Genomic DNA, 27,684 nt, shown 5'->3' on the forward strand with positions numbered 1-27,684 from the left:
ACAACTTCCGGGCCCATGCTGGGATACAGACCGAATAATTGTACAACAGAGCTCCAGATTCAGTGATTGTCGAATGCATCGATGCATGTCAGCTGCGGGAACAGGTGGTAGAAATGTGATGAAATTTTACTCTTACAGCCAATAGAAGAACACGTTATAGAATAGCCTACTGTGCAGGAATAACTTTATTGAAAATAGCCTACAGGCTATTCCGCTGTCCAGGAAGCTGGTTACATTGAATCAAATGATGTGCCACATCAATTAGAAAATGTCAATGGTCTATTCCTCATCCAGAAATGCTAAATGACAGTGCAACCTCTTTTTGGCTTGTGTCGTTATAGGCTACCATTATTACACTGTTATGACATAGGCCTATGTCAAGAATTAAACGCTGCAGCATTCCCAGTGTACGGTTAAATGATATGTGTTTGAAGTGGTGGTTAAGCGTTTTAATAGAATATAAGGAGACAATTAAATATAAGTAAAATGTTTTGATGGAATTGTTTAGGATGCTAATATAGCTATAACACCACAAGGTGGCGGCAAACTTCTGTTTGACACCAACTCTGCCAAGTAACAAATCAAAAAAAAAACTGTGGATGTCTAAAAAATGTCTAAAACACATGCAAGTCACTGATCGTGATCTGCTTTTAGATTTTTATCAAAAAATAATGAGTGAGAAGACAATGCAATCAAGAGTCTCACTGTTGAGCAACTATTCAGGACAATCGGTAAATAATGAAGGGAAACTATTTGAATCGTTGAGGTCTGTGGTGTTGAAGAAGGACCTCATAAGCCTCCTGGACCCTCACAAACATTGCCTCAGCATCCTTGCTTGGATTGTGGTCTGGATGCCATTTCTTTGCTTGCTCCCTGTAGCTGCGGGTTATCTCTTCAAGAGAGGCTTCTACTTCCAGTGAAAGTACCTGCAACACAAACACATCACATAAAATATTTGGAAATTATGACTTCACTTCCTGGAGATGTTCTATATAATATCCCTTTTGTTTCCTTTCCGGAGTTATGAGATCGCTTACCTGAAGTGCCTCTTTTTCCTTCTCAGTGTATTCCTTGAGCAGTATGTCCAGTACCTTCCTCCAGGCCTCTTCATAGTAGCCCCCTCCAGTAATAACACACAATATCCGATATGGCATTAGAAGTATGTACTCCAATACACTTCTGAGCCAAGGCAAAAACCAGAAAAAGTCTAGCAATGCTGCAAAACAGTCAGACAGGTAGTACAGAGTGGCTGTGGTGTTATGGAAAATACAGTAACCCAGAGGAGCAGAGAAGGCCAGCCAGGCTAGACCAAGCCTGTAAAGCCTTGGACCTGGATGAAAAACACAAATGTTGTTACATGAGCATGGTCATTCAGACCAGTGAACTATCAAGGTGTTGTTGTCATATTAGTGTGATCTTACCTAGTTCCTGTGTTGACCCAGGTGTTTGTGGAGGTTTGAACCTGCGATGCTTTGCTGCAGTCACACTGGCAGCCAGGCTTATAGGGAGAGGTGAAAATGAGCTTCCATAGAATATTGGAGAGGTTATGAGACAAGTAGTCAAAGTTTTTTGGAGATCAGAGGTCTGCTGGCCAATACTGGACACCAGGTGCACCCCTGCACCCACACATAGAGGCAGAACGATCAGGTAGAAGAACCTGAGGGAGTTCAGTCCGATCACAGCCACGATGCCGAAGTAGATCCCAACACACACCTGTCCAGCAAATCTGACAGGGCCGACTGATGGAACTCTTCTTTCTTTCTCTGCATCTTGATTGACCTCTCCAACATATGCAGGAATACGGAAAACCTCTCTGACCCAGCCAAACCCAAATCCACCAATGGTTAGCATCCACAACAAAGCATGGCTGTCTCTTCCTAAGTATAAATGGTGAAGGCCCAAAGGCCCACCTACTGCCCACAAAAAGTAGGCCACCATTACACTTTTTGCCATCCTTTGGCCTGTGTGGATCAGTCCTTTTGAAGGTATTTAGAAGTCATCCTTAAAGAATACCTGAAATTAAAGGAAGATTTTAGTCTAAACTCAATACAAAACTTTGTGTAAAATAAATAAAAAATCTGTGGAACCCTGAAAATAACTTTCCTGTCTTTTTTTTGTGAGGGCCTGTAGCTTCCTCAGGTTTGCCAAGCACCATCCTCTTGACAAAAATATGGTACCTGAATGTTTCTAATGTATATGCAAGTCAATCTAGCTGTCTGTGTTATTAGATTATGATAGTGTAGTTGTGATTCGTGTTGAAGCTGCGGGCTGTTGGGACCTTTGCCAGGGCGTTTTAATCTCTGTGATCCACTCCGACGGTTAAGTAATATATTATATAAGAGGGATTTATCTCATCTGTCATTTACTGACATTGTCATTTTGAGTCATTGCGTGATTCAAAACATAGTAGGCTGTTAGACTCCATGTCATTATTTTTTTTAGATAAAAGACATAACAAACTAAGATGTCAGAGGTGGCAACTTTTCTAAATAAAAAAACAATCCTTAAGAAAACCAAAGAATAATCGTTTAATCTATACTTTCTTTTAAAATACATCTTAGATTTGGTTTTGTATTTAAAAAAAAAACATGTTACTTACTGGGAACATAATTTCAATCCTTATAACCGATTAATCCTTTCCAATCCTTTCCGTATTGCAGTGGGTGCATGTTGTCGCAACAGTTGGACTTTGGATCATGAAATTATACTGCAACGTCAACTCATGAAGCGCATCAACATGTTGTCCCCTTGCTCATGTGAACTGATGAAGCCAGAAAATCATCTTAAACAGATATTAGGTTATATATATTATATTATAGATATTATAATGGTGCTTGAATACCTTCATCTGTCTGAGAAAGGAGATGGCATTGTAAACATAAACAAACTTGAAATGAAATAGAGCATGAAGAATGGGGAAAGAGCATCATAAAGATATTTCAAATGTTAAGCTATTTTTAGTGTATGTGCCATCTATAGGCGCTATTCATTTAGAAGTAAATCTGTTTTAAAAATATAAGCCTATAGGCTACTTCTCTAAAGCCATCATCTTAGTTATTATGAAAAAAAGGTTAACCTGGAGAATATAAAGTAAAGTACTTTAATTGTGGACAAATTGCCCTTGAAGGATTATGGCCTTATTATATTTTATGATGACGGAATACTGATGCAATTGGGTGTATAGCAGCATTTGATATCTTACATGATGGCTATCAGAGTAACTGTAAAACAAATATATAATCGTGCAATGTAGCCTCACTGGTAGCCTAAAAAGCCTGTTACATGTGACTATTTTGAAGACAGTTTGTGGGGGGGGGATCTAAAATGTAGTTCAGAAATAGCCTGTTGTAGCCTATAAAATGGAAATGAAAAATAAAAAATAAACAAGTTCCTCAGTCAGAATTATACATAGTATAGTATAGTACTTTTGGCCAGGTGTCTTCCTAATTTAAACTACCTACTGATTTACATATCCATTCACTTCTCAACGGTATATGGATAAATCATAATGTAGGCACACATGAGAGCTCAAAACAATGAAATACTTACACACGTCATGAACATTTTACCCTTTATAACATTACCCTCCCTGGTATGTTGAATATGTATACACACCTTTGTACATGAATGACCTAAGTAGATCGATGACGCCGGCCAAATAGTTATAGTGACGATTGACAGCTACCTGTCGGGCTCTGCAGCCTTCCTCTTACTTAGCCCCGCCCCCTGGAGACCCCTCCTTGTTTGAGTTTTATCAAAGCTGAGTGTATAGCAGCCGGCTAGCTCAGCCGTTTCTATGCAGCCGGGCTGACAAGCAGCTCACTCACGGCGTTACTTATAAAATGACCCGTGTTTTAAAAACTTTTTAACATGTTTTAACTCTTTCCAAGCGCTTTTCAGCCTGAGGATACGGTTATGTTTTTGGAGGATGGAAACGGAGGACGTGTCGGTTAGAGAGCAACTTTTCCACAACCGTGTCAGGGAGACCATAGTGAGTAAGCCTACCGCTGCACTATTGTGACCGTCGGTTAATATGCATATAAGGGTCGCCCCTAACAATACAGTCAGCCGTCTAATAAGTACAAGGAACCCTCTTGGGTTTACTAGTATGGACTACTATTTGTATTTGTTTTTTTTTTCTCGAGTCGAAAGTTCATCCCTCAAATTCAGACTGCTAAAAAAGTCGCATTGGACATAAGTAGGCTAACCTTAAACTTTTATTTAACGTGGCTTATAGTTGTGTTTTTTAACGGTTTCAATTAATCTTTTCTTGCTGTCTTAACCTCTGTGCACACGCTACTATGTGGATGCAGCTGGTCATCATGCATAGAAACATCAAGGAGCTTACTTACTCAGCATCTGCGAATACTGTTCTTCTCTTCAGTCACGACCACAGAGCCTCTTCCCAAAAACGTCTTTATCTGTGTGCTGTGGTTTTAAATCAAGCTGATCTTCTTCTTCTTGGTCTACTTCACTGTTACTCTGTTTTTTTTTTGTGTGCTGTTCTTTCAGAGTGATTATCTATTTTTGTGTAACATCCACAGCACAGTTGGACTTCAGACTTGAAAGGAAGACCAGTTCAGTTACAGCAAGACACACAGATCTTGACCTTTAACCCTTGACAGTGCTCTTAGTAGAGATATTGCTGATAGTGATACCATGTACCATAAGGGACAATGCCAAACTAGACTACACATGTTTGCTGCACACTTCAGAATCAGTGGTTGACTTATCAATTTGTCCTGGTTCTGCTGAACTGTACATAGATAAGAGCGACTAAAGCCCACATAAGTGATGATGTGCAACACTGTGTAACTGTAGATTAGGCTAGCAGACAGATGTAGCCTATGGTTGAGTTATACCATATGGGAATAAATATCCTTTAATATCTTGGTGTTCCAGTTTCAAGGCTCTTGAACCATATTTGATAATAAACATGTGTTATTTGTAGAACTGAAAGGTTTTTTTCTGCTATGACTACTAGTCAACTTTTCTTTTTGAAAATGAAAAGTCTTTACCACTGACTACATCCAAAGTAAAATCATCTGATTGGATGAAGTGTTTGTGATGCTTTTGGAACTGAATGAGCTCCATAACTATCTGTTTTGTGGTAAGTTGTCATATTTTGAAATAGACGGTTGTTGCTATTGACTAAATGAATCCATCAACTCCATGCATCACAGGAAGGGTTAGGTTAGTTACATCCACCAGAAAATATCAAACATGTATTCCGATGCACTTCTGTTATCCTGGTTCCTTTCCCCTTCAGACCTGAACCCATGAGATAACACCCCCCTTCTTAAGCCAGTGGCTGACCACAAGTCTCAGATTTACTGTCTTTAATCAGTGCCAGTGCTCCCACTCATGCTGGTCAGCTGGCCCCTGCATCTCTCTGATCATTAATGTATTCATGCTATTATCAGATTATTTTGAATACAGGAATATTTGTTCTAAAACAATCAGAGGAAACAGATTAAAACCATAAAAAGATGACGGAGATAAAAGGTAAAAGACATAAAGACAATACAGTCTGTTTGTTGTCCATCATATTTATCCACTATTCTTATGAAAGAAGTTTTTTGGAACATTAAAGCTGCAAACACAAACCATCATTGCTAGTTTTTAATCTAGCTCTTGTTATGTCATAGCATCCTATAAAGCCAGAATCTGCCTCAAGGTCTTTTGGATTGAAAGCTATTAGGATATGAGAATATTTGTATTAAAATGAATTCCTCTTTTCTTCTTTTCCTGCTTCAGAGTTACAGGAAAAAAAAGGCTCCAATTCTAAATATGTTTGAATGAAACAACCATGTAAGCCATGCATTCAAACATTGACTTTAGTGTTCTTCAAAGAGATGGTTTAGCACACAACAACCAGCTCATCACTGAGAAGCTGTTAGTGGCCATGATTGTAACAAGAGTACCAGGGTGTACACGAGATGATATAAACAGTGAGGCCTTGAGTACACACCCAGAGCCCGCACCCTGTGCCTGGAGGAATTAAGAAGGATCAATGATCAGCAGAATAAATAGCTCATAATAGATACATGGAACACCCAGCATTAGCACGTATTGAGATATCTTAACACGCGAAGTGATCTTCAAAAGTGTGTTTCCATGAAATCATTTTATGTAGGAGAAAGCAGAGAAACATTAATCATTATTTTATTCAAGCATTCGATCAAATCTCTTTTCGGAAGTCATTTTTTTAAAGCAGAGGTTATATAATGATTTTGATGGAGGATTACGGCCAAAGCACATTGTCCATGAAGTAATTCATTTTCCTTTTCTCAAAAACATAAATACAAGAATAAAGACTCACATCTTCAGCTCTACCATCTCTTCAATCTCGTTTGATTAAGCGATCAAATATTTGCTCTCACATTCCACTCAAATGATCACAACTCTTGAAACGAACGTACTGAAGCTGGCCGCCTAGTCTCGGCTCAGGATGTCCTTGCCCGTGCAGCATTTTCAGTTATTACTGGCTGTTCTACAACATCTTAAATAGTTTTACCTAATCTATCCTCTTACTTGTAAACAAAGGCAGTTATGCTTTGCCTGAATATGTTTGGTTGGACAAGAGGCGAGGTGCCCCTGAAATAACCCACACTGAGAGAGAGGGAGTCCACTTGATATTTTGAGGGGGATTTACTGTCAGTGCCAACCTCCAGCTCCTTTTGAAATGGTACAGGAACTGCAAGGTTAGGCAAGATGTGAAAACATTAGAGGATCATTGTTTTGTGCTTGAATCGGCACAAAGATGTTTAGGTAACTCAGTGACTCTTAAACACTCAGTGAACTCTTGGCCCTTGGGCTTGTTGAACACAAAGATGTCTCTCTGTATTCTAGTATACTTTAAACCCTCTTCTCAGTGGCCTGCTACGTGTGCTGCCAGCTCTCAGCTTTGCCAATGAGCACGTGTTCACATATGTGTGGACTATATGGGTGTTAATCTGTCACTCCATCCTTTTTTTCACACCACATACAGATTCATTGTTCTCTTTTTCTTGGATTAACCCTCACTAGCTCTTACAAAATTAGGCTGAATTATTGAACAATTTTGCAGCCTGAGCTGATAAATTGTACAGTCCATTATTGTTATGTGAGGCAGCCAGTGTGAGACCAACGAGCATTCACTTGTATACAGAGAAAAATGTGACTTTTTCAACAGCTCCACCTTTTATGTTTGAAATTTAGTTTGAAACAAAATGTTTGCTGGGAACATGAAATTCGTCAATATAGGGAATAATAAAGCCATGTTCAATGGGTATATGTACAGTAGGACTCAAAGATATGTGTGAATAACCTTCCTTTGTCGATTGGGCTTAGGAAGTTGGCAGCTGTTAAACTGAAACATACAGCACGATAAAACCAGCCTCTTATGGTCCCCTTTTTTTAACAACGATTTGCAGAAATGAGATGGTAGCGTTTTTGTCTGATTTTTCCTCCACTATCAGTTTTCATTTGAAATCTAAAGTGGGTCGACATCTTGTTTCGGGATCATGTGGGAGGAGGGGTAGGCTCATACCTCTGCCTATGTTATGGTGCCATATGAGTGATCCAATTTAAATGTTCCTTTTGTTATAGAATCAAAGAAAAAAAGGCACACTGGAGAGTTTTGACCTAGTTGTCTCTTGTTATGGGACCTTTCTTTGTTTTAACCTCATGCATTGAACTATATGTTTCTGTATTATACCATCATCATCATCATCTGTGGAAACCTGATGCCTAAGGAACAACTCATATCCATTCTAATGCACTCATGATGCCCTCATGAACATCAAGCTGGTTTTGCACCTTAAAGTATGTTATCACATTTCTGTCATTCTCGCTCTTTGTTTTGTTGCTGTTGATACCTCAGGAACTAAATATTACATCCTGTCACCCTTCTGGGCTTCCTCTGAGCTGCCATGCAGAAAAAAGTTTCAGTCTATGTATGCGGTCTGGCAACATAAATCATGCTGCTATTAGTCCTACACTTAGTGTACTTCGTCTCTCCACTGTTAAATAAATGCACACACAAAGTATCACAGACTGTCTTCACCCACAGAGGATTCATGTTGATTACTTTGGTGACCCTGAAGGTCTGAAACACTGAGAGTCATGAATGTAGATCTCTAAAACAAAAGTGAATTCCTGTCATTCTTTGTACTTGGATAGCTAATACTTAAATTGGTTCTCTAGTGAGTGTGGAGGGAGTGACTTGCCCACCCATTAAAGACATTTTTTGAATGAAACATGGTCTTAACTTCAATTGCGGCGACAATACACCGGCAAGTTTGTCTGTCTTTATTTCATTTTATACACTTATATAGCGCCTAGCATGCTGTGAGAAAGAGAGAAGTCCATGCACCCAAAGTCAAGCTTTGTGCTTTTCTTCTTGAAACACAAGTTCAGCATTCAGATTTGTGTAGGATGTGTCTGTTGATTTGTTTGCATCAACTCGGTGTTAGCAGACTTAATGAAGTGGACAGAACCAGAGTTAATCTTAGAGATGATTTTCTGTCTTCGGGGTTGCATGTTGAGAGCATTGCCAGACAACAGATTGCTGAGTGAATTTAGGTTTAGCCTATATCTGTTGGCAGATTCAGTATAATTTCAGATAATGATCTTTACGCCCAGCATGGGGGCTGTCACTGGTATCAAACCTTCTTTTACTACCCTTAATCCTCCCTCACTGTCCCCCATTTCACTCTTTGTTGAATACATTGATAATCTTTAGACTCCATCTGTCCCTCTTGGCCTTTGCAAAATGGTGACTGGTCTTGGCTGTTTGCATCTGTTACGGTACATGGCTTGTTTTGATTATTTTCTTTCTGTTTTTTTCTGCATGAAACAGAATGTTCTTTGAAAACAAATGTGTTGTAGTTAAACTAATCTAAATAAGGTGCTGCTTCTCAGCAGTGCTGGACTCTGTTTGGAAGGTTTCTTTTTTGCAATTATCTCCTAAAGCGAGTAAAAGAAAACCACTCACACACAACATGTTCTCAAACTATGCAAAGTGTAAAAGATTTTGAAAAAAAAAAGTTCTTTCTTCCTCTTTTTGCAGATCTGTGTACTCCTGTTTACATGTCTTTACATGGTGGCCTACATCATCCTGACCCACTTCAAGAAGGCTGCAGAGTTCGTCACAGGTGCGTTTTAAAGCCATTCTCTTTCTGGATTTTCAACATGCAGCACACAAAGACTCCTCTGTGAGAGTGAGAGAAACATCACAGGCTTGTGGAAAACTGCCGGGAGGGGAATTAATGGTGTTGACAAGCATACAGATTGTGTGTGTGTGTGTGTGTGTTGCGTGTGTGTGCATGTTTGTAAAAATGCAATATTTATTTATTGCTTAACTATCATCGTTATTCTTTTTAAATAATTTTTATTGCAAACATTTCTTAAAACACAAAACACAGAGGCTTTTAGATGGGGGGAAAAAGCATTTTCTGTGTTTGCATTCATGTAAATGTAGCCTAGGCTTTTACATGGTGCTAAGATTGCAATTTTCAACCTGAGGCCCTGGACCTCGGCTGTCAGAGTCCAGAGGTGCAGAGGGCGTGTTATGTAACGTGTAACCACCTCCTCAAGCAGTGTCTCTGTGGAGGGGAAGTGAAGAATGTTGTTACAAGACAAGTATACTTGTGACTAAAAACCAGCCCCTCCATTTACATGCAGATATCTCAAAGCTCTTGAGATTGGACTCATTTTTCAATGTGTTTTTAATTGTTAAGACTAAAGACAATGCAATATAAGTAAGTTAAATAAGTTTACAGTTATGCAGTTTGACTTGCCAAACTATTACACAATAAATCCAATTACTTATTATTCAAACCAGATGTCGGCTATCCAGCCATCTCCACTCTCTGGTTGGAACCTGCAGGACAGCTTTTTTCCCCCAGTTGTTTAGTTTATTTTAATTTCTGTTAAAGGAGTTCAAACCTGCTTTACATTAGCCTGCTGTCGTCTGTGCATCAACAACAGCAGAGCAGTTGTGCCCTGTAGCTAAATGATGATTGTGCAATATTTTGACAGAGTTGTTTTTGACTCTAAGGAGCGAAGAACTGGTTTTGACTCCCAGGCTTTTTCATCATTATTATAAGGACTTTGGCAGAATCTGCACAGAAAGAAGTAACAAAGACATGCTCAGTGCACTGCATTTCACACAGCAGTTCATACCGTCTAGTTCTCACCAACTATAGCATGTTGCTTAATAATAAACAGAGTTACACTTGTAGAATTGTCCCCTAGATATTCCTAATAGTCCACTCTTTTTCAGCTCATGTCATTTTACTAGGGTCTTGGTCTTGCTTGAACAAAATGTTCCTAACTTGCAACCCCCCCTTCCCCAACACCATACTCTGAGGCCATTGAAACCTTCTCTTGTTTCCTCGACATATGGACTGCCTTCTTTACAGACTTCACCTATGTACACTATCTGTGTATACAGTAAACATAAACCCCCTTTCTTACGACCGCACAGACTTGATATGTTTACATTTCAACACTTGGCCTGTTTGCATTTGGAATTATGTCTAAGACTGGATCAGTTAAGTTTTTATAGATAACACGTTGGTTAAGTCTGTGGTAACTTACCCTTCTTACTCCATTGACCTCAAAAACAGTGTAAATCTGTCTGATTACAGCTGTAAACATACTTCTATTTATTGCTCTCTTTCAGATGATATCGAGGATGCCACGGTCAACAAAATTGCGTAAGTGAAAACGTATGATTGACAGACCCACAGGAATCTGTGTTACCTCACTTACTGTGATTAGTGTCAGTGGGAATGGTCAGAGTAGATATCTTAGTCAACCTGACTTGTGTAGCACCCATTCAGCTGTAGATTTATTGCTTGGTCTTGTTTGTGCCTGTGTAGTTTTTTGCTTGTTGGTTGTGATGAAGTCATGCCAGTGTCACTTCGCCCTTTGCCCCTACACGCTGGCACTGTATTGCTTTATCCTGGGCCACCCTTTGATCAAGGCTGTTCTGTTAGACAACACAAAAATCCCAAGCTTCCTTGTGAATTCACTGATATCTTTCTTTCTCTCCCAGGCTGTGGTTGTGCACGTTCACCCTGTCAGTCGCGGTGTGTGCTGTGCTCCTTCTCCCCATTTCCATTTTGTCCAATGAGGTGCTGCTCACATTCCCACAGAGCTACTACATGCAGTGGCTCAATGGATCTCTTATCCACGGTACTTTTTTTTTTTTTTGTATTAGTCCTCAACACCAAACAGTAGATGATCGTCAAAAGAACCAGCGGAATTCTCTCTGTAACTAGCTCAGATTTAATGAGGATCACTGGTAACAAGCTCCAAATCAATACACTACAGGCCTGTGTCCAAACATATCACTATTATAGATACAGCAGCTGTGACCTTGTGTCGTCTTTTTAGAAATGATCCAACTGTTTGCCACCACACTTTTCCCCTCCAACTTTATTGAATAACAGGAATTTATTCAATGTTTCCATCCAATTGATTTCTTAGTTGAAGGATCAATAATTATGAAGGCCAAAAGTAAACCTTGTCTGTAGCTACAATCTAATATTTTATACATGTTATATATATTTTAAGTTGTTGCACAATTTAATTTATTGTGATTTCATGGCCAGTCTAGTCCTGCTACTTCACAGCACAGGGTATGACTACACCTCACAGTGGCTGACATGGGGTACTACCAAAATGCTTCACTGTAATTTTAATTCTTAGGAATGTGTTTGTTTTAGACTGATTACTAACATTTACAACATCTTTCTGATTTTTTTCTTTTAGGATTGTGGAACCTAGTTTTCCTTTTCTCCAATCTGTCCCTGGTCTTCCTCATGCCCTTTGCATACTTCTTCACAGAGTCTGAAGGGTTTGCAGGGTCCAGAAAGGTAAATTTTGTTTTGGCACTTCCTGAACAAATAAAGCATCCTGACTCTTACGAACCTTAAATGAGGACTTAAAGTTGACAGCATGTATCAGGTCATAGAACATCTCTTTTGTCTGTGCAGGGGGTCATGGCACGAGTTTATGAAGCAGTGGTGCTGCTCTTGCTGCTGGCTCTGCTCGTGCTGGGCATTGTGTGGGTTGCATCAGCCCTGCTCCATGACAACATAGCCAGGAAAAGTCTCTACGGTGAGTCACATGCATAATAAGTGTATCCCTCAATGAACAGCTGATTTAACAGTTTTAATTTAGCTGCTTACACTCTCCTCTGATTTCTCAGACCTGTGGGAGTATTACCTTCCCTACCTATACTCAGGCATCTCTCTGTTTGGAGTGTTGCTGCTCTTGTGTAAGTATATCTCAATTACAATTACATGAGCAGCTCAAGGCTTGAGCAAATTAAACTTTCATACCACCATCTGTGTGTTTCTGTCCTCAGTGTGCACTCCCTTTGGCTTGTCCCGAATGTTCAGTGTAACTGGCAGCCTATTGGTCAAACCGCGGGTAAGTCACGCACCCAGTGACTTGAACTTCATATTTCCAACTTCATATAGAATTGTCCTTACATCGGCAATCTTCATGTAGCTGTGAACTGTATTTTTTTAAACGGATGTGTCTTATTCCCCTCCAGCTGTTGGAAGATGTCGATGAAACTTTGAACTGCACCACATTTGAGGAAGACGCCCTCTCTAGGAAACTGAACTGTGAGTGCAGCACCGTGAAAACACTCCTTTTCCATTTCTGACAGTTCACTTTAAAGCTGATTGCTTGACATTTTGTTTCTACAATGTATTATTATCTGAATAAAGGTAGCAGTACATCATGCTGGGTTAAACTCAATTTGGAAGCGATGAAGAGAGAGTACCAAGCAGTCCAGAGCAAGCGCATCGCCCTTGGTAAGATTTTCTTGGCAGGATGATCTCTGCTCTGCTTGTCTAACAATGATGACATGCTCATGTTTTTTAGCTGTAAACTCTGTTTGTTTTTAACCCTGACAGAGATGCGTAGGAAAGCGTCCCCATGGCAGAGAAACTTGGGCTATCCGCTGGCCATGCTCATGCTCCTCGCACTGACGGTACAGGCTTATTTATTGATACTCTAACTCTCTGGTTTATTAACACAGGCGATTGTTTTCATCACTTCATAATTACTCTATTTCCTCAGGTGATGTGTGTGTTAATGGTCTGCTTCAACGTGTTGGAGTTGCTCCTGGATGAGACGGCCATGCCCAGAGGGATGGAGGTCAGCATTTTGCCAAAAGAAAATTCTGGGTGTTGACACAGCAACTTTTTTGACTGTGTAAACTGACATTTGTTGTTTCTATGTGTTGTAGGACCCTCACCTGGGGATGGCCTCCTTCTCCATGTTTGGCTCACTGGGCGCTGCAGTTCAAGTAGTCCTTATCTTGTATCCTTTTTTTTAAAAATCAAATTCACCTTCAACTAAGAGTTAACCTGTCATGTCCTTTTGTCATGCTGTTAAAGTCACATATTAAAAATAGTTCCCTCTATTTCTGCATATTTGAAATGTCTCTCCAGTATTTCCCTTAAAAAAAGATTTCAGTTACCTGATGGTTTCGTCTGTGGTGGGCTTCTATAGTTCTCCTCTCTTCATTAGCCTAATGCCTCGTGCACAGGACACCAACCTCACACAGGTACCTGACAGCTCACCTTCAGTCGTGTCTAATCTCACAGTGGCAAACAACCAGCAATGATACGTGGTATATTTGACCTCTGATGTCTGTTGGTTTCAGATGATTGCAAACTGCGTTTCACTTCTCATCCTGAGCTCAGCATTGCCCGTCTTTTCACGCACACTTGGTAAGGATGCAGCATTAACTACAATTACAGAAAAGGCTACAGCTTTTCCTCCAGTGTCATTATTACTTGAAATCTAGGGATTCACAAGTTCCATCACCATGCCATATAACATTGTTTCTTTAAAAATGGTAGGACTTTTGCTGAAGTGAAAAAGTCTGCCTCATTGTGATGTAGGTTTTATTCAATCTGTGGCCACTTTGTATCGATGATATAGGATTGCTGATCATGATCACTGATCCATATTGATGTTTCCTTACACCCCCAACTTATTCTTAGCAAGCTTCAAATGTTTCCTGCGTTTAAAGTGTAAAAGGGGCAACCTTTAGTTTAGTAGATACTGTGTGTATTTTTCTATACTTATTTGGTTGTGCTGTTGATGTACAATGTTGTCCCATATTAAAGTGCATTTATAAAAGAAGTTACTAGTACTTACATTTGCAGTTTAAGAAGCATTTCAAGAAACTGTCGATGTTGGTTTTACATTTAAAAAAAGATTAGGAAAACAAAAACTTGTAAATCTTGGAAAATGGTCTAATGTTTATTTAAATCCAATAGATAACCTGAATAGTGATATACTTTCACAAGTGGTTATTTGGTCGTTGGTATGTAGTCTGATGTGATAAGAACACAGCTTCTTGTTTGTAGTATCAGAAGTTTCTGAATCAACATTTTACTTGTAGTTTTAGGAAAGACCACAAGATGGCACCTTTGTGCCATGGTCACTTGAGGTGCATGTGAGGCCCTGTTCAGTAGTTCATTCAACAGTATAATACTTTCTTCTGCATCCATTCCTTTCTGTCAGGGATCACACGCTTTGATCTACTGGGAGACTTTGGACGCTACAACTGGCTTGGGAACTTCTACATCGTCTTCATGTACAACATGCTGTTTGCTGGTCTCACCTCAGCCTCCCTGATCAAGACGGTCACCTGGGCCGTACAGAGAGAGCTCATCCGTGCCTTTGGTCAGTCTTATTTCATTTTAAGTCAAGTTGACCTACTTTGTATAAATGAATTTGTGTATGTGGGCATGTGTTGTACCTTGTAGCTCTTAGGTATTAGTGTCGTATGTTTTCCCACCTTTGGCCCCATTTCCCTGTGGGCTGGTCTCTCTTCCTCAGATAGAAAGAATACAATTATTTCAGGAAAGTGTAAAGGGACAAGAGTAGTCAGGTCTCCTTGGGGACCTTCAGGCACACCGCCCTAGACCCCTCACAGCCCACACGCCTTCTACCTCTCCACCCAACACAAACAAGAGCTCAGAGCATGGACACACCAACACACACGCACGTACACGCAATCCCCTTCCTCACGGCACAGATAGCATCTCTGCACCATGGCAGCTCCTCCTGCAATTTCCCATTGCCTCCCAGCTCACTTTTGTTCTGTGATTAATAGACATTCATGTCATCTAAAAACACTATTTTCTTAGCTTCTCAGGTTTGGAACCCACCTTCTGATTGTGTGTGACGTTATGGTCTTTCCTTTCTTTTTTTCCTTTTTCCAGGTCTCCACAGACTGCCTTTGACTGTGTCACGCTCCACCGTCCCCTTTAGACTCCTCCTGGCCAGTGGACTGTCTAAAATCCAGTGAAATTTCCACTTCACCACTGCCTTTTCTAACCTTAAGAAAGTGAGCCACTTCAAATGTGCACCCATTGGATTCCCTTTGCCAGTAGATGCATTGGTTGGGCCTTCTGTGAGGAGACATGGAACGATGAGTCTGTCTGCACTGACCAGCAGAGGCTCCAATTGAAGCTGTGACTAATATATTTGGGTCAAATTGAGTGACTTTCGATGACTGCAAGGACAATTGCTGGTACAAGCATTTAGCTGAGTCATAGTTATGGACTGGAAGGGAAAAGGGATCTAAGTCATTTTGGCAGTCCCGCCATAGTGGACAATAATGAGCATTCCCCCCTCGAATCATGATGAAGAGGATCAAGTGGATAACCGTTGTTCTGTCCTTTTGAAATATTATATTGTAACTGTGACATCATTTCCTCTTCCTGCTTCCAGGTTAGTTGACGGCTTTCCCTTTCTTCCCCACGCTTTCCTCTCTTAGGTTGTAAAACTATTTTAAGATTGTGAATCTTACTACCATGTGGTCCAGTCTGCACCAGTGTTATGTTAGTTAATGAGAGGAGGTTGTAGGAGAAATTAGGACTCGGAGTACCCTGTATGTCTGTGGCTCTGTCTGCAGGCTACACAGGGAATATGAGTGAGGAAATCTTGTCATTGCTGGAGCTCTTTTTATTAGTGGGTTAAAAAGCGTTTTATCTTGTGATTTATCATTGAACAGGGTTTTTACTATTGTAGATGTCAGTACATCTAATGAGTGAGGATGACTCATTTGAGAAACAAAAATAGTCTAAAAGGAAAGCTTTAAACGTTGTGTTATGCAAGACTTTTAAATGTCATGTGACACTCAATCAGAGGAACTTCTGCCTTTGACCAATCAAACTGTGAATTTATTACAATTTTTTTTTTGGGAAGTGCAATATTTTATAAACAACATTCCACTTTTTAACCTAACCAAAAGCAATTAATTGTTTTTTGTATGCTTTCTGTTGATATTTGTGACATGTTTTTTGATCTCAGTCCTTCATGTTGACATCAGATGAATGTTTAGAGTCGTTCCAGGATGTTTTCAATAAGCAAATGTGACAATCAATGTACACAATCCTTTCTGATATCAGTTTTATTGCTTTGATAACTTAAGTTCTATTGTGTTCGTCAGCTGTATCTCATTTTGGTGATCCTGTGTCACAGTTTATCTTTGCTGCTGTATCAGCAGGTTATTAGCTGTCGGTTTGACCAGCAGGGGGCAGTGTCTTTAAAGGCCCATACCATTTTCTCTGAGTCTTGTTAGTTCCTCTTTGGTTAGTCATTATATGTATTATACATGGAACACTCTGAGGTTTACCCATTTCACTTTCTGGGAATTTTCTTTTGTTTTGTGAGAAAACTCTTTTTTTATAATGTACAGTTTGTTCCATTATTTATAAGCATGTTGGCTTCTCTACTTCACATGTCAAGTCTGAAAAATGTAGAATGTGATACAGTTGAGTTAAAAACATCTTAAGAATTGTTTTCAAAGCTAGAAAATTGTGTTTATTGTTTACTTTTGACAAGCTCTGAGCAGAGTTTGTAACCATCATCATCATTAACAGAGAGCAATAAAAGTTGTCTTGTGTTTTTAACTAGTCTGGTTCACTTGTTCACATCAAGGTGACTTTTACTGTAACCCGCCTCTTTGATGCTGTTGCATTTTATGAACTCTGACTACATTGTGACCATCTGATGTGGCCTGTAGTGGATGTGTGTGTGGCTGGTCAGGGCGTCTGTCTTCTCCATCCCTCCACCCTTTTGTTGGACTTCTTTAATCAGCAGCAGAAGAAAGCTATATTTTGGCCTGTCTGTCAACGGTGTCCAGCCCCCGACGCCACTACAGCAGTGGCCCACGCTTTCCCCCCATCCGATGCAACCGCCAGATAAAAACCCTACAAATCAGGCGGAAAAGCAACATCCACTCTACTCCTTCATGTCCTCAACACCCACCCACCTCCTTTCTTCCATCCCTTTTTTCATGCCTATTCATTTCCTTGTCTCATTTTTCTGAAGTCAGTTCAAGAAAAGCCCAGCTCTGATTAATTTCTCCCTCTTGATTTTTGTTTGCATTTCTTGTTTTGTTTCGTTGGAAGTCTTAATTAAGCTTATTTAGTTTGGGTTTTGTTTTCCACTGCGTTTCCTTAAACTAAAAGGAAAAGAACTGAAATGTCGCTGTGGCATTAGTGGCACATCTGGGGACTGGCTATGTTCTGAGGAAGTAAAAAAAACAAGCCATATACAAGGTGTGTGTGAGGGAGATTAATGTAGGAAGAAAGAGGAGTTTCTTTAATGTGATTAATGTCTAAACAAACCCAGACTGATGCTGCCACAAGTTAAATCAATGGTATGATTCAGAGGTCCAAAATACATCTAAGAATTTCATTTAAAGCTCTTGTGAGGAGTTTTTAGCTGCTTATGAAAATAACTGAAAATAAGAGTCATACAACTTTATGAGCCACAAAGTAAACCAGACTTATCAGGAAGAAGATTTGATTATTCTTTTCATATTATTTTAATGATTTAAATCACTGCTGTTGTCAGAGGAGGAGATTAACAGAACGCTGCCGAAACAGCCTCTTTTTTTTTTTCCAAGAAACAAATCATTTGTGAGTTGCGTGCAAACATTCAACACAACGACTGATCACATTTTTGTCATTAAAAACTGCAGTGATCAACAGTCTTGTTCCTGAAGTTAAAATCCCATTCCTTTTCTCCATGGTGGATTTGATTATTAGCCATTTACCATCCAAGCTACACTTTCCACGAGCTACCTGAGTGTGAAACGATGGTTTATGCTCCTGTAGAAGACACAAGGTTGCATGATATCAACCTCGTTTTAAGAAAAACATGCTGCATTAAAAAATCTGGGAAGTAAACTACACTACCAGCGATCATGGAGTGTCACAGCGAAGTCTCTGGTGGCGCTGGCTGTCACAATGGCAATGTTTCCCGCCCCTCTGCGCTGTATGGATAGTTTCTCCAGGCCAAAAATGATGTCCTACAGTCTTGTACCTTTGCCCTATTCTACGTTTTTCAATGCCGTTTTGGAGCTGAATCAAATGACCTATAGTCATGAGTATAGGGGTAGCAGGTTGTCTTTGTTCCAGACTTTAATCACTTGATATAAGGATTTTATGAAATGTCAATGGAGGATATAATGGGGAAATGTACTTCTGGAACCAGAGCCACTGAAAAAGGGGGCAGTCACTGTTGAGCTCTATACTTAACGCATTTACAGGATAAGATCAGCAAAGAGATAAGTGATTTACCCTTCATCCACAGAGGGCGCTAAAAGTGACATTACCCAAAAGTTCCTCATAGCAGCTTTAAAGTCATTATTCACTTTTTGCACAAGAAGCTAGATTTGATTTTTCTGTTTTATTCATTGTACATCCACAGCTTCACACAATCTTACATATTAATCAATCAATCCATCTTTGTATAACTCCCACTCACAAGAAATATTATCTCAAGACACTTAACAAAAAGAGTAGGTCCAACATTTATCCTTTGTTTCATACATTTAACTTTAGATTAAGTTGGAGAAAAACACTGGGACAGCACCTCTCCCGACAGCAAAGAATAAGGGACGATAGCAGTGCAATCAAAGTGTCCCAGCAGTCCCATTGGGTAACACACTCCATTGGAGTGGTTGTCAGGCGTATCGGGGGACAGGCAGCTTGTAATGGGATGAGATAGGTTATCTTTATTGTCAAAACATACGAATGAAGGGGGGAAAAAGACGCAGATTAGCTTTCCTGACAGTCGGCCGTTTGAAGTTTGTGCCAGAGTGCATTAGGGGCTGTTATTCCCTCGTTTGTAAGCCTGCAAAGACAGAAGCACTCACAGGAAAAGGCGAGACTTGCTCGCTAATCAACTGATAATGGGTCATACTGTCCGTTTGCCATAGATGCCCGACGTCCTGCTTGCACACTCACGGCACACTTGCTTCACACAGTTGACTGGCACAGGCCTTTGAATTGGGTAACTCTGGGTAAATAAATGGCATGGACCCTGTAAGAACACCACTCTTTTTTTTTAAACTGAATAGTTAAATTTTAATTACCCAACCAATGTAACCTATAGAGTATGTTATCTTTTTGGGTCATGTCAACACAACGATGTATAGCATCATACCTGACCTTTGAACTACTTGTCTGAGGCCAGGAAGTTCCACCCTTCTCAGTCTATTGTCAAATTCAGTGCAGCATCGCCTCAACCTCAGCTCACTTGTGTTCTTTTCAGAGGCCAAATCAAGACTAAGCAACAAAAACCTGGACTTTATTTTCATATTTGATATCGCTGTGTGTCTTACAACCCAAGTTATCACGAGTCATGACACGAGATAACTTTTCCTTCTACTTCTTTTAAGATATTTTCTTCAAACGTATAGCAAGCACCAATAGAAAGTTACACAATACATAAGCCAAGAATCATCTAGAGTGTGCAACCACATCAACATGCACCACCCTGCTTCTTCCTGCACTGATAACATGCTGAGAGACAGTGGAATGAGCGGCAAAGCGGTGGGCAGCAAGAAAGAGCGTGTGTGTGTGTGCGTGTGTGCGTGTGTGTGCGTGCGTGTGTGTGCGTGTGCGTGTGTGTGCGTGTGTGTGTGTGTGTGTGTGCGTGTGTGTGCGTGCGTGTGTGTGCGTGTGCGTGTGCGTGTGCGTGTGCGTGTGTGTGTGTGTTTTGGGAGAGGAGAGGGAGGTAGTTAGGTGTCAGCTCCTTGACTTTCCTTTTCCCTCCACCAACCCTTCTAACGGCCTCCATCGGAGGAAGTGGATCTAGCAAATTGTTGATTCAGCTCCATAAGACAAGAGCAACACTTGAAAAGCCAAAGTTGCAATTTCTCTTTTATCGTTAAAGAAAGAGAGGGAGCTTGCAATTCTATTTTCATTCTCCTCAAGAAGTCACTGACGATTTCCACAGAAGAAGTTCACAGGGATATTTGACCATCGGCCCAGGTGCAAAGCGTCCATTCGTTAGGAACAAAGCAGTGTACACTAACCCAGGCAGGAAAGATCTCGTCTTCTATGCTTTGGTTTTGCAGGAAACCAAACCATTCACCCGGCCATGTACTCCCATCCTGAACTGTGGGAGTTAAACTCTGAGAGCCAGAAGGAGGCAGGGGGAGGCCCGAGTTTGGGGCCACCAAAATAAAAACCAATAATAATGACTTTATTTCCATCTGCAACTCGCAGATGTTTGCTTCCTTCCTTTCCCTTTCATGTCAGATAGAAATCTTTTCTCCTGCACGGATTTGAAGAGAGACATCGGTGTGGGTAATTGTAGATATGAAAGTGTTTGTTGCCTTTTTTTTTTTTTTTTGATTGAGTCATTCCCTGCATTTGTCCTGAAGCTTGATATCTCTCATCTGTATTGCTCGAGCCATACTCTAGCTTTCGTCCATGTTTTTCATAAGGACAGGAAGATGCAGCTTCGCCTTGCCACCCCTCCCTACAACATCCTGGGATCTCTTCTGGAAACTTCCTTTGAAAGGATGCCTTTCCATGGTCACTGTGGAGCTCGGTGACCTTTGCTTTACACAGTCGAAAAATGTAAATGTTGTTTATGAATTTCCCTTTTATTTCATTTTTAAATCAAAGGGAACTTTTAGCTGTCATCTGTCATCTTATTTGTTATTCAGCAGCATCTTTGGAATGCAATCACTTGAAAACAAGATGTGTTTTGACTTGAACAATTTATTCAACATAGAGAAAGTTTTGTGCACCTCAGCTGTCATTGTGATTGATTGATTGATTGATTATATTTACATCAGAGAGGGTGGCCATGATGCATCCAGTCCTCAACTCTACCAGGATGGTGACACTTTTAACCTTTAACCCCTCATTAGTGTACGCTTCCTTGTGTGATTACAGATGTCAGACCGCAGAGACACAGTGATGATTTTCATTCCTGCATTATCTGACACATTTTATGACTCTCCCAGCTATTGTTCTAAGATGGATAAAAATATGTTGATATCGCCATGGGTGTTTCCAGTGGAGAGGTCTTGGGTGCAAAGGGTTCAGGGGGGTTCAAGCTGGCTCCTGAATCACAGGAAGACACCACTGTAAGTCACAGTCAGAGGGGGTCAAGGCTGGATGATGTGTTCCCTCTAAGACCCTCACCTTCAGCTGTGTCTATTAATGGCATTAGAGACGAGTCATTTTAGTTTGCTGTCCACTTTGCTGGGTGGGATAAGCAAGCAGTAATAAGAGCATGTTGAGTTTCTGCTTGTATAGGCCTAGTTTTCTAGTTGAAGTGCATGTCATGTGCCTTAAAAGTTTCAGAAAATGTAGGATGACTTGCAAAATGCCACTGATTTAACTTGAAGTTTAAAGTGGGAGAAAAAAAATGCCCACACTATCAGCATTTATACATTTCATCATTTCATATAAAGGGTGGTGTAGGGTATGAGTGTGTATGTGTGGGGATGGGGAGGGGAGGGGGGTGTCATTGTGTTAACATTAGAAGGCTAATCATATGTCCTTTGTCAGGTTGAATTGGAGGCGTGTGCTGTCGCAGTGGGAGCGCGCAGAGGAAGGGAGGGCAATCTTGTCCGGACGCTAATAAGACCCAATGGCTGGTGCAAGGTGGCCAGGAGCTCTGAAACGCGACAGAGGACTGTGGAAGAAGGAGAAGGGAAGGGAGAAAAAAAAAAAAAAAAAAGACTCCAGAGAGACTTTGGTGGATGGACAAAGAGGATGAGAGCGCCACAGTAGCGTCTGTGCGAAGTGTCTGTTTGGCTTTTGGTGTTTGTCGTTGAAGGAAATGCGTGGAGAGAGACGCGGTAAGTGACTGGAAAAACCACGGGAAACACCTGCGTCAATGCTGGTACCTGCGAAGGATGTGTAAAGATGAATTGCGGTCACCAGGAGGCTTAAAAGCAGCTGAAAATTGGGGGAAATTCTTGGACAAAGACCTTATGTCTGTTGCTAATTGTTATTTATTTTTTTTAACAGCAAATGCCAAATTATGCTATAGCATTTTGCAGCTAATCAGATCTTGAATTGGGCTAACTTTTGATCATGGCAACAATCACAACATTACAAACTCAGAGTAAGACCAACTTTTGAAATACTGTTAAGCTATTTTCTTATTTAATGGTTAAAAAAAGTCCAAACAAATCCAAACAAAACAAAGTTTTTGCATTTCAATATTATATCTAAAACAACATGATTTAGAGTTGACCTTTTTGACCCTAATTCACCTGCTTCTATCACACACCTGGACCTGCAGGCACCCTGAGCCACTGACCCTTGGGAACTCCAACCCTGTTCCCACCCAATGAAGCAGTCCTGGTGGGCCCACCTGGCACAGCTCGGCCTGCTCGCTGTGTGGACCTGCATATGGCTGGTCCAGGGATGCGGGCCGGGCCCGGGGTACGGCGTCCGGCCCAGGTCAAGGAAGCTCACAGCCATGCACTACAAGCAGTTCTTCCCCAACTTCTCTGAAAACAACCTAGGTGCCAGCGGGAGAGCAGAGGGCAAGATCACACGAAACTCCGAGCGCTTCAATGAGCTTGTGTGCAACTACAATCCAGACATTGTGTTCAAGGATGAGGAGAACACCAACGCAGACCGCTTCATGACCAAGGTGAGACATATATGTCTTCAGGATTTAGTCAAATGGGATCACAACTTTCTGAAATTGGCTGACATGTTGGAGAGGGCGATTCACACAGACAGATGCTCTAACTTGTCTTTTTGGACAAGCCAGTCTCTCTAATGGATGATTGATTTACTGCAGTCACATGAAGTAGGCAGACCACAGTTCACAGCTCATACCCTGCCACCCAGCATGGCACCTTCAAATCAACTCATATTACATCATTCATTGTTATCCCCCGTACTACACTGCCTGCCCTTACCAGGCTCTTAACACACAAACAAGTGTTCAACACAGAGTGTGTACGTTTTAACTAAACTTCCCCTCCCTTTTTTTTTTGAGATAAGAAGATCGGGATGAAATTCAACACTAGCCCTTTAAAGAATGTGCTCCCCTTCAGGAACACTTCCTTTTAATCTTTAACCAAAGTCTTTGTTATTGCAAATAAATCTATTCCCTGTGACAGGTTCTTAGAGTGCCTGCAAGAAGAAATGCCCAGGCGCTTACACTTCAGTTTATGATGTTTAACAGGCAATGCATCCAAATTTACATCTCAATCCTAAAAGATGCTCCGTGGCTTAGAAGACGTCTGCTGAATGTGCCATTTCAGGACACTCTGTCATACTCATTCGAATGCTGTGTTGTTGTTTTTTTGATTGTTTAGGCTATGGATCTGTGTTCCTTCCTCTCCCAGAATGATTGTTCATGATTCAAAATCTGTGGTTGTACATGTGTGCCCCTACCGATGCCCAGTTTTGAGTGTGTATGTGTGCATGTGCCCCTCTTTTGCCCAGATGTGAAAGACGCTCTTTGTGTATCATTTGGAGACTCGGAGGGGTCGCCTATACAAAATTCCCGCCTGCTGAAGTAATGGCACCGTCGGAAAAGCGACTATTGTAGTTCCGACAATGAAACGCCTCTCTTCAATGGCATTGCGAGAAAAAAATGTAGCCAGTTTGTTTTCTGTCCCTCTCTCTTTCTCACTCTTGCTGTCACATTCCCAAGTCCGTGCCCATACATTCTTCCCCTCTGCCCTGCGTCTTTTGTCCCAACCTCAGTCCTGCACTACTCTGCTTTCTCCTCACCCAACCTCCATCACTCATTACTTTCCCTCAAATCAGTTTAAGCTAAAAGAGAATGTGCATGCAGGAGTGGACAATGAGTTAATTACCTCGACTGTTGACGTCCTTGTTTTCCAGCCTGTTATTTTGTGACAATGCTGACACCCTAACATCACAGCCCACGTGGATGTTAGGAGTCACTGTTCACATTTCTGATCAAATGTCTCAGGGGTGAAATAGACACTCATAACTGGAACGAACTGGAAAGTCAGAGAATGGCCTTGATTATTCTGTCACCCTGTCAGAGGAATGTGCCAAACTGGCTACAGTAGCTTTGTTCTTGTACTCTGATTGTCCTAGAAGGTTGGGATGGCATTTAAGCACAGTCGAGGAGGAATTGTGTGGTAATGTCAGCAGACAAACAAACCTGGAAGACAGACGGTGCGGAAACTCTGGAACCTTTTTTTTTTTTCCTCCTGAGTTGCACTTAAATCATGCTGTGCATTGATGTGTACAGTAGGCTCACATACTCTACATGCCTCTGAGACACTTAGGCTTAACAGTTACACGAGTTAATAAATGACAATTGAAGCTTAAAAGCTAAAAAGTTCATATAAAAGTCCTGGTTAGCCAGATATGTTTTGGTGTATATATATGATGAAGCTATGAGCGAAACATGTTTGAAAATGAAGTATGAATAAAAAGAAGAAGCAATTCAGCCTTCTCGTGTGCGGTGAATCCAATTCTTTTCTATTGAGCTGACGCTTCCTTCACTCACCTGCACCAAGTCAGAAAAACTGTGCTGTGCACATGGCATCTACTTTTACAGATATATACATCTTTTCTTTTTATTTAAATGTCAACCTGGATGTCCTGTACAAACAAATTTTACTATTAGAACAAGGAAGAGGATGATACCAAAGAGAAAAAAATCACTTTACGCTACAGCCCTGATGACAATACATTTTTGAAGCTGATACCAAATCTTGATAACTGGGAGTATAAAATATTGTAATAAAATATTGATTTCAAAAATAGATTAATTACAAAAAATGATGTGAATGTTTTAAATTTGGTTGAAGATAAATGTTACCCTGGTATGTCGAGTGTGGGAGAGACAGACACAGACACCAAATGACCCCAGCAGACACTTTGTGTTTCTGCACTGCTTATTCTTCTTTCCAATTGGCTGAAAAATCTGCTGATAAGGACAAATATGTGATAAGTCAACTTTCCCAAATATGTTGATTGTCATGAGTTGAAAGTGTCTTACACTTCATTTCCTTCCTTCCCTCTGTTTTATTCTCTTCCCAGCGCTGCAAGGACTGTTTGAACAGGCTGGCGATTGCAGTGATGAACCAATGGCCTGGGGTTCACCTTCGTGTGACGGAGGCCTGGGACGAGGATGGTCACCACCCCGCTGGCTCTCTGCACTATGAAGGCCGGGCAGTCGATATAACCACAGACGACCGAGAGACGGAAAAATATGGTCTTTTAGCCCAGCTGGCTGTGGAGGCGGGCTTTGACTGGGTCCACTATGAGTCTAAATATCACATCCACTGCTCAGTAAAAGCTGGTGAGTGTAAGGAGGAAGCTCAAATAGTTCCCAAAGCAGTTAACGTAGTGAAATGAAATGGATTCAGTGTGAAGTAGAATTCTCCAAACATGGTATCGGTATTGGAAAGTATGCCAGTCACCGCAGCTATCAAACACCATAAACATCTCCTTAAAATGGTTAAATGGTTTCATAAAGAATTATCATACTATACTTGTTTGTTATGGACATAATTCTTTTGTCCATAACAGACAAGTATAGTACAGTGATACTAGAGAAAAAAGTATATATTTTTTTCTCCAACATTACGTATATTTTACTTTATCCCACTTGTATCTAAGGGTACTTGGTCTGAAAAATCTACTGTAGGTGTCGGAATCAGTATCACAAAATATATTTTTTTTTATTGGATCGTTAACAATGTAAAGAGTTACCAAAGGAACGTTATCTTTTTTTCATTATGTAATCTTGTCTTGTCTGTCTTTTCTTTTCCTCTTCCTGCAGATCACTCTGTTGCAGTGGAAAAAGGTGGCTGTTTCCCCGGCTGGGCCAGGGTGACTGTGGCTGGAGGGGTGCAGAAGAGCCTGTCCTCACTGGCACCTGGGGACAGAGTCATGGCCCTATCTGGGACAGGCCATGTGGTGTTTAGCCAAGTCCTCCTGTTTTTGCACCGGGACCAAAAGAGCTGGTCCACTTTCCTGTCTCTGGAGACAGAAGACAGGCAGAGGCTGACGCTCACTTCACACCATTTGGTCTTTTTAAGCCCAAATTGCCGACTGGACAGGGATGAGTACCAGGCTCAGTTTGCTAGCAGAGCCAAAACAGGAGGCTGTGTTCTCATCCACACAGCAGAGGGTCAAGTATGTCCATCTCGAATCATCTCGGTGTCAGAAGTGGAGAGTGTGGGAGTATATGCACCCTTGACAGAAGCTGGGACTCTGTTTGTTGACGGGGTGCTGGCATCCAGTTATGCACTGGTAGAGGACCACAGACTTGCACACTGGGCATTTGGACCTGTGCGACTCCTCTCATCATTTAAACAGCTCGTTTTGGGGGACACAGCACATACACAGCAAAGCACAGACAGTGAAGCAGCTAACCTTAAGACGTCATTGCATTGTAGCACTTCAGTCACAAAGGACAGAGCAGATAGTTTTATGAATAATGACATTCTTAACAAACGAGACAACCTGAGTCAACCTCTGAGGATGGAAATAAAGGAGAAGCACTCTTTACAAAGAACATCAAATGTGCACTGGTATGCTAGAATACTGTACAGTTTAGGATGCATCTTTTTCGACTCACTTCGTCCTTAAAAGTCTATAACCATGGATTTTCATGTTGCACTGATAAATGTTACTAGTTTGATACACTAGCGCTGTTCTTTTTTTTTAATAAATTAAAAGAACTGAAGAAGCTTGCTTCCAATTTCATTGTTGTTTGCATTATAATGTAGCATACTGACTTACATGCTAATACTGATGTCATGTTTTATGAGGCTGAGTTTTATAAACAAAACTGTAGTAGTAGAAAAGAGTTACATAGCGTATATGTACAGCATATTTCTTATAATTATTTTGGTTATATATGTGGAAAATTGTATTCTACTGGGATAGAAATTAATTTTCCAACCACAGAATTTTTATTTTTGTACCTTTTTGAATCATAATATATAACTGTTGCATTTAACCATTCCACTACATGTATTGATTTGTCCTTGTGTAATAAAACAGTTTAAAATGTCAATTGAATAAGCTGCTTTGTTCTTCAACTCCAGGACATTACTTGACTCTTAAACTGGTTTGTCTTTTCAGTTTTTTGTTTTTTTTGTGTGGAAAAATTTGAGACGTACACAAAAAGGTCAGACCTGGGGTAGAGATATGTACATTGCTATGTTCAAGGCCTGCCGGGTTAATGAAAAGCCCAGACGTACTTAATATTCCCCTCACTGTGCCACTTCGACTTCAGCACTGACAGACTTCAACAGATTGTTTCCTGGAGGGCATGTATCTTAAAAAGACAGTTTTGATGATATCCATTGAACATTTCTGGTCAGAAGTACCTGTTCATTGTCTCCACAGCGTTCAGACTCATTCAATCCTT

The 27,684-nt window shown here is 40.7% G+C and overlaps 3 protein-coding genes across 6 annotated transcripts; 2 read left to right on the forward strand and 1 right to left on the reverse strand.

The window, feature by feature from the left end:
- Positions 1 to 167: 167 nt before the first annotated feature.
- Positions 168 to 4,530, reverse strand: dnajc22 (DnaJ (Hsp40) homolog, subfamily C, member 22). Of its 3 annotated transcripts, none has more exons than XM_029277592.2 (5): positions 4,353 to 4,529; positions 2,600 to 2,761; positions 1,422 to 2,013; positions 1,038 to 1,330; positions 168 to 926 (listed from the first exon to the last, which is right to left on the reverse strand). In XM_029277592.2, exons 3-5 carry the CDS (start codon positions 1,951 to 1,953, stop codon positions 750 to 752), a joined length of 1,002 nt encoding a protein of 333 aa, XP_029133425.1. In that variant the 5' UTR covers positions 1,954 to 2,013; positions 2,600 to 2,761; positions 4,353 to 4,529; the 3' UTR covers positions 168 to 749. The 3 variants fall into 3 exon arrangements, with proteins under 3 accessions (XP_029133425.1, XP_029133424.1, XP_020490781.1); XM_029277591.2 differs by having other exon boundaries at positions 2,600 to 2,782; XM_020635125.3 differs by lacking the exon at positions 2,600 to 2,761 and having other exon boundaries at positions 4,353 to 4,530.
- Positions 3,768 to 16,943, forward strand: lmbr1l (limb development membrane protein 1-like). 2 transcript variants are annotated; one of them, XM_020635122.3, is made up of 17 exons: positions 3,768 to 3,991; positions 9,053 to 9,137; positions 10,670 to 10,703; positions 11,045 to 11,184; positions 11,764 to 11,867; positions 11,988 to 12,111; positions 12,203 to 12,271; positions 12,362 to 12,426; positions 12,554 to 12,626; positions 12,732 to 12,818; positions 12,921 to 12,997; positions 13,087 to 13,164; positions 13,256 to 13,329; positions 13,486 to 13,576; positions 13,676 to 13,742; positions 14,545 to 14,706; positions 15,249 to 16,943. In XM_020635122.3, exons 1-17 carry the CDS (start codon positions 3,929 to 3,931, stop codon positions 15,332 to 15,334), a joined length of 1,479 nt encoding a protein of 492 aa, XP_020490778.1. In that variant the 5' UTR covers positions 3,768 to 3,928; the 3' UTR covers positions 15,335 to 16,943. The 2 variants fall into 2 exon arrangements, with proteins under 2 accessions (XP_020490778.1, XP_065817037.1); XM_065960965.1 differs by lacking the exons at positions 3,768 to 3,991; positions 9,053 to 9,137; positions 10,670 to 10,703; positions 11,045 to 11,184 and adding an exon at positions 11,233 to 11,662.
- Positions 16,944 to 21,892: 4,949 nt separating this feature from the next.
- On the forward strand, positions 21,893 to 27,327 carry dhh (desert hedgehog signaling molecule). The gene is made up of 4 exons (XM_020635123.3): positions 21,893 to 22,147; positions 22,597 to 22,953; positions 25,341 to 25,602; positions 26,086 to 27,327. The coding sequence occupies exons 2-4, from the start codon at positions 22,645 to 22,647 to the stop codon at positions 26,895 to 26,897; spliced, it is 1,383 nt and encodes a 460-aa protein (XP_020490779.1). The 5' UTR covers positions 21,893 to 22,147; positions 22,597 to 22,644; the 3' UTR covers positions 26,898 to 27,327.
- Positions 27,328 to 27,684: the final 357 nt, after the last annotated feature.

Source organism: Labrus bergylta, chromosome 12 (assembly GCF_963930695.1).
Source record: "Labrus bergylta chromosome 12, fLabBer1.1, whole genome shotgun sequence".
Taxonomy (NCBI): domain Eukaryota; kingdom Metazoa; phylum Chordata; class Actinopteri; order Labriformes; family Labridae; genus Labrus; species Labrus bergylta.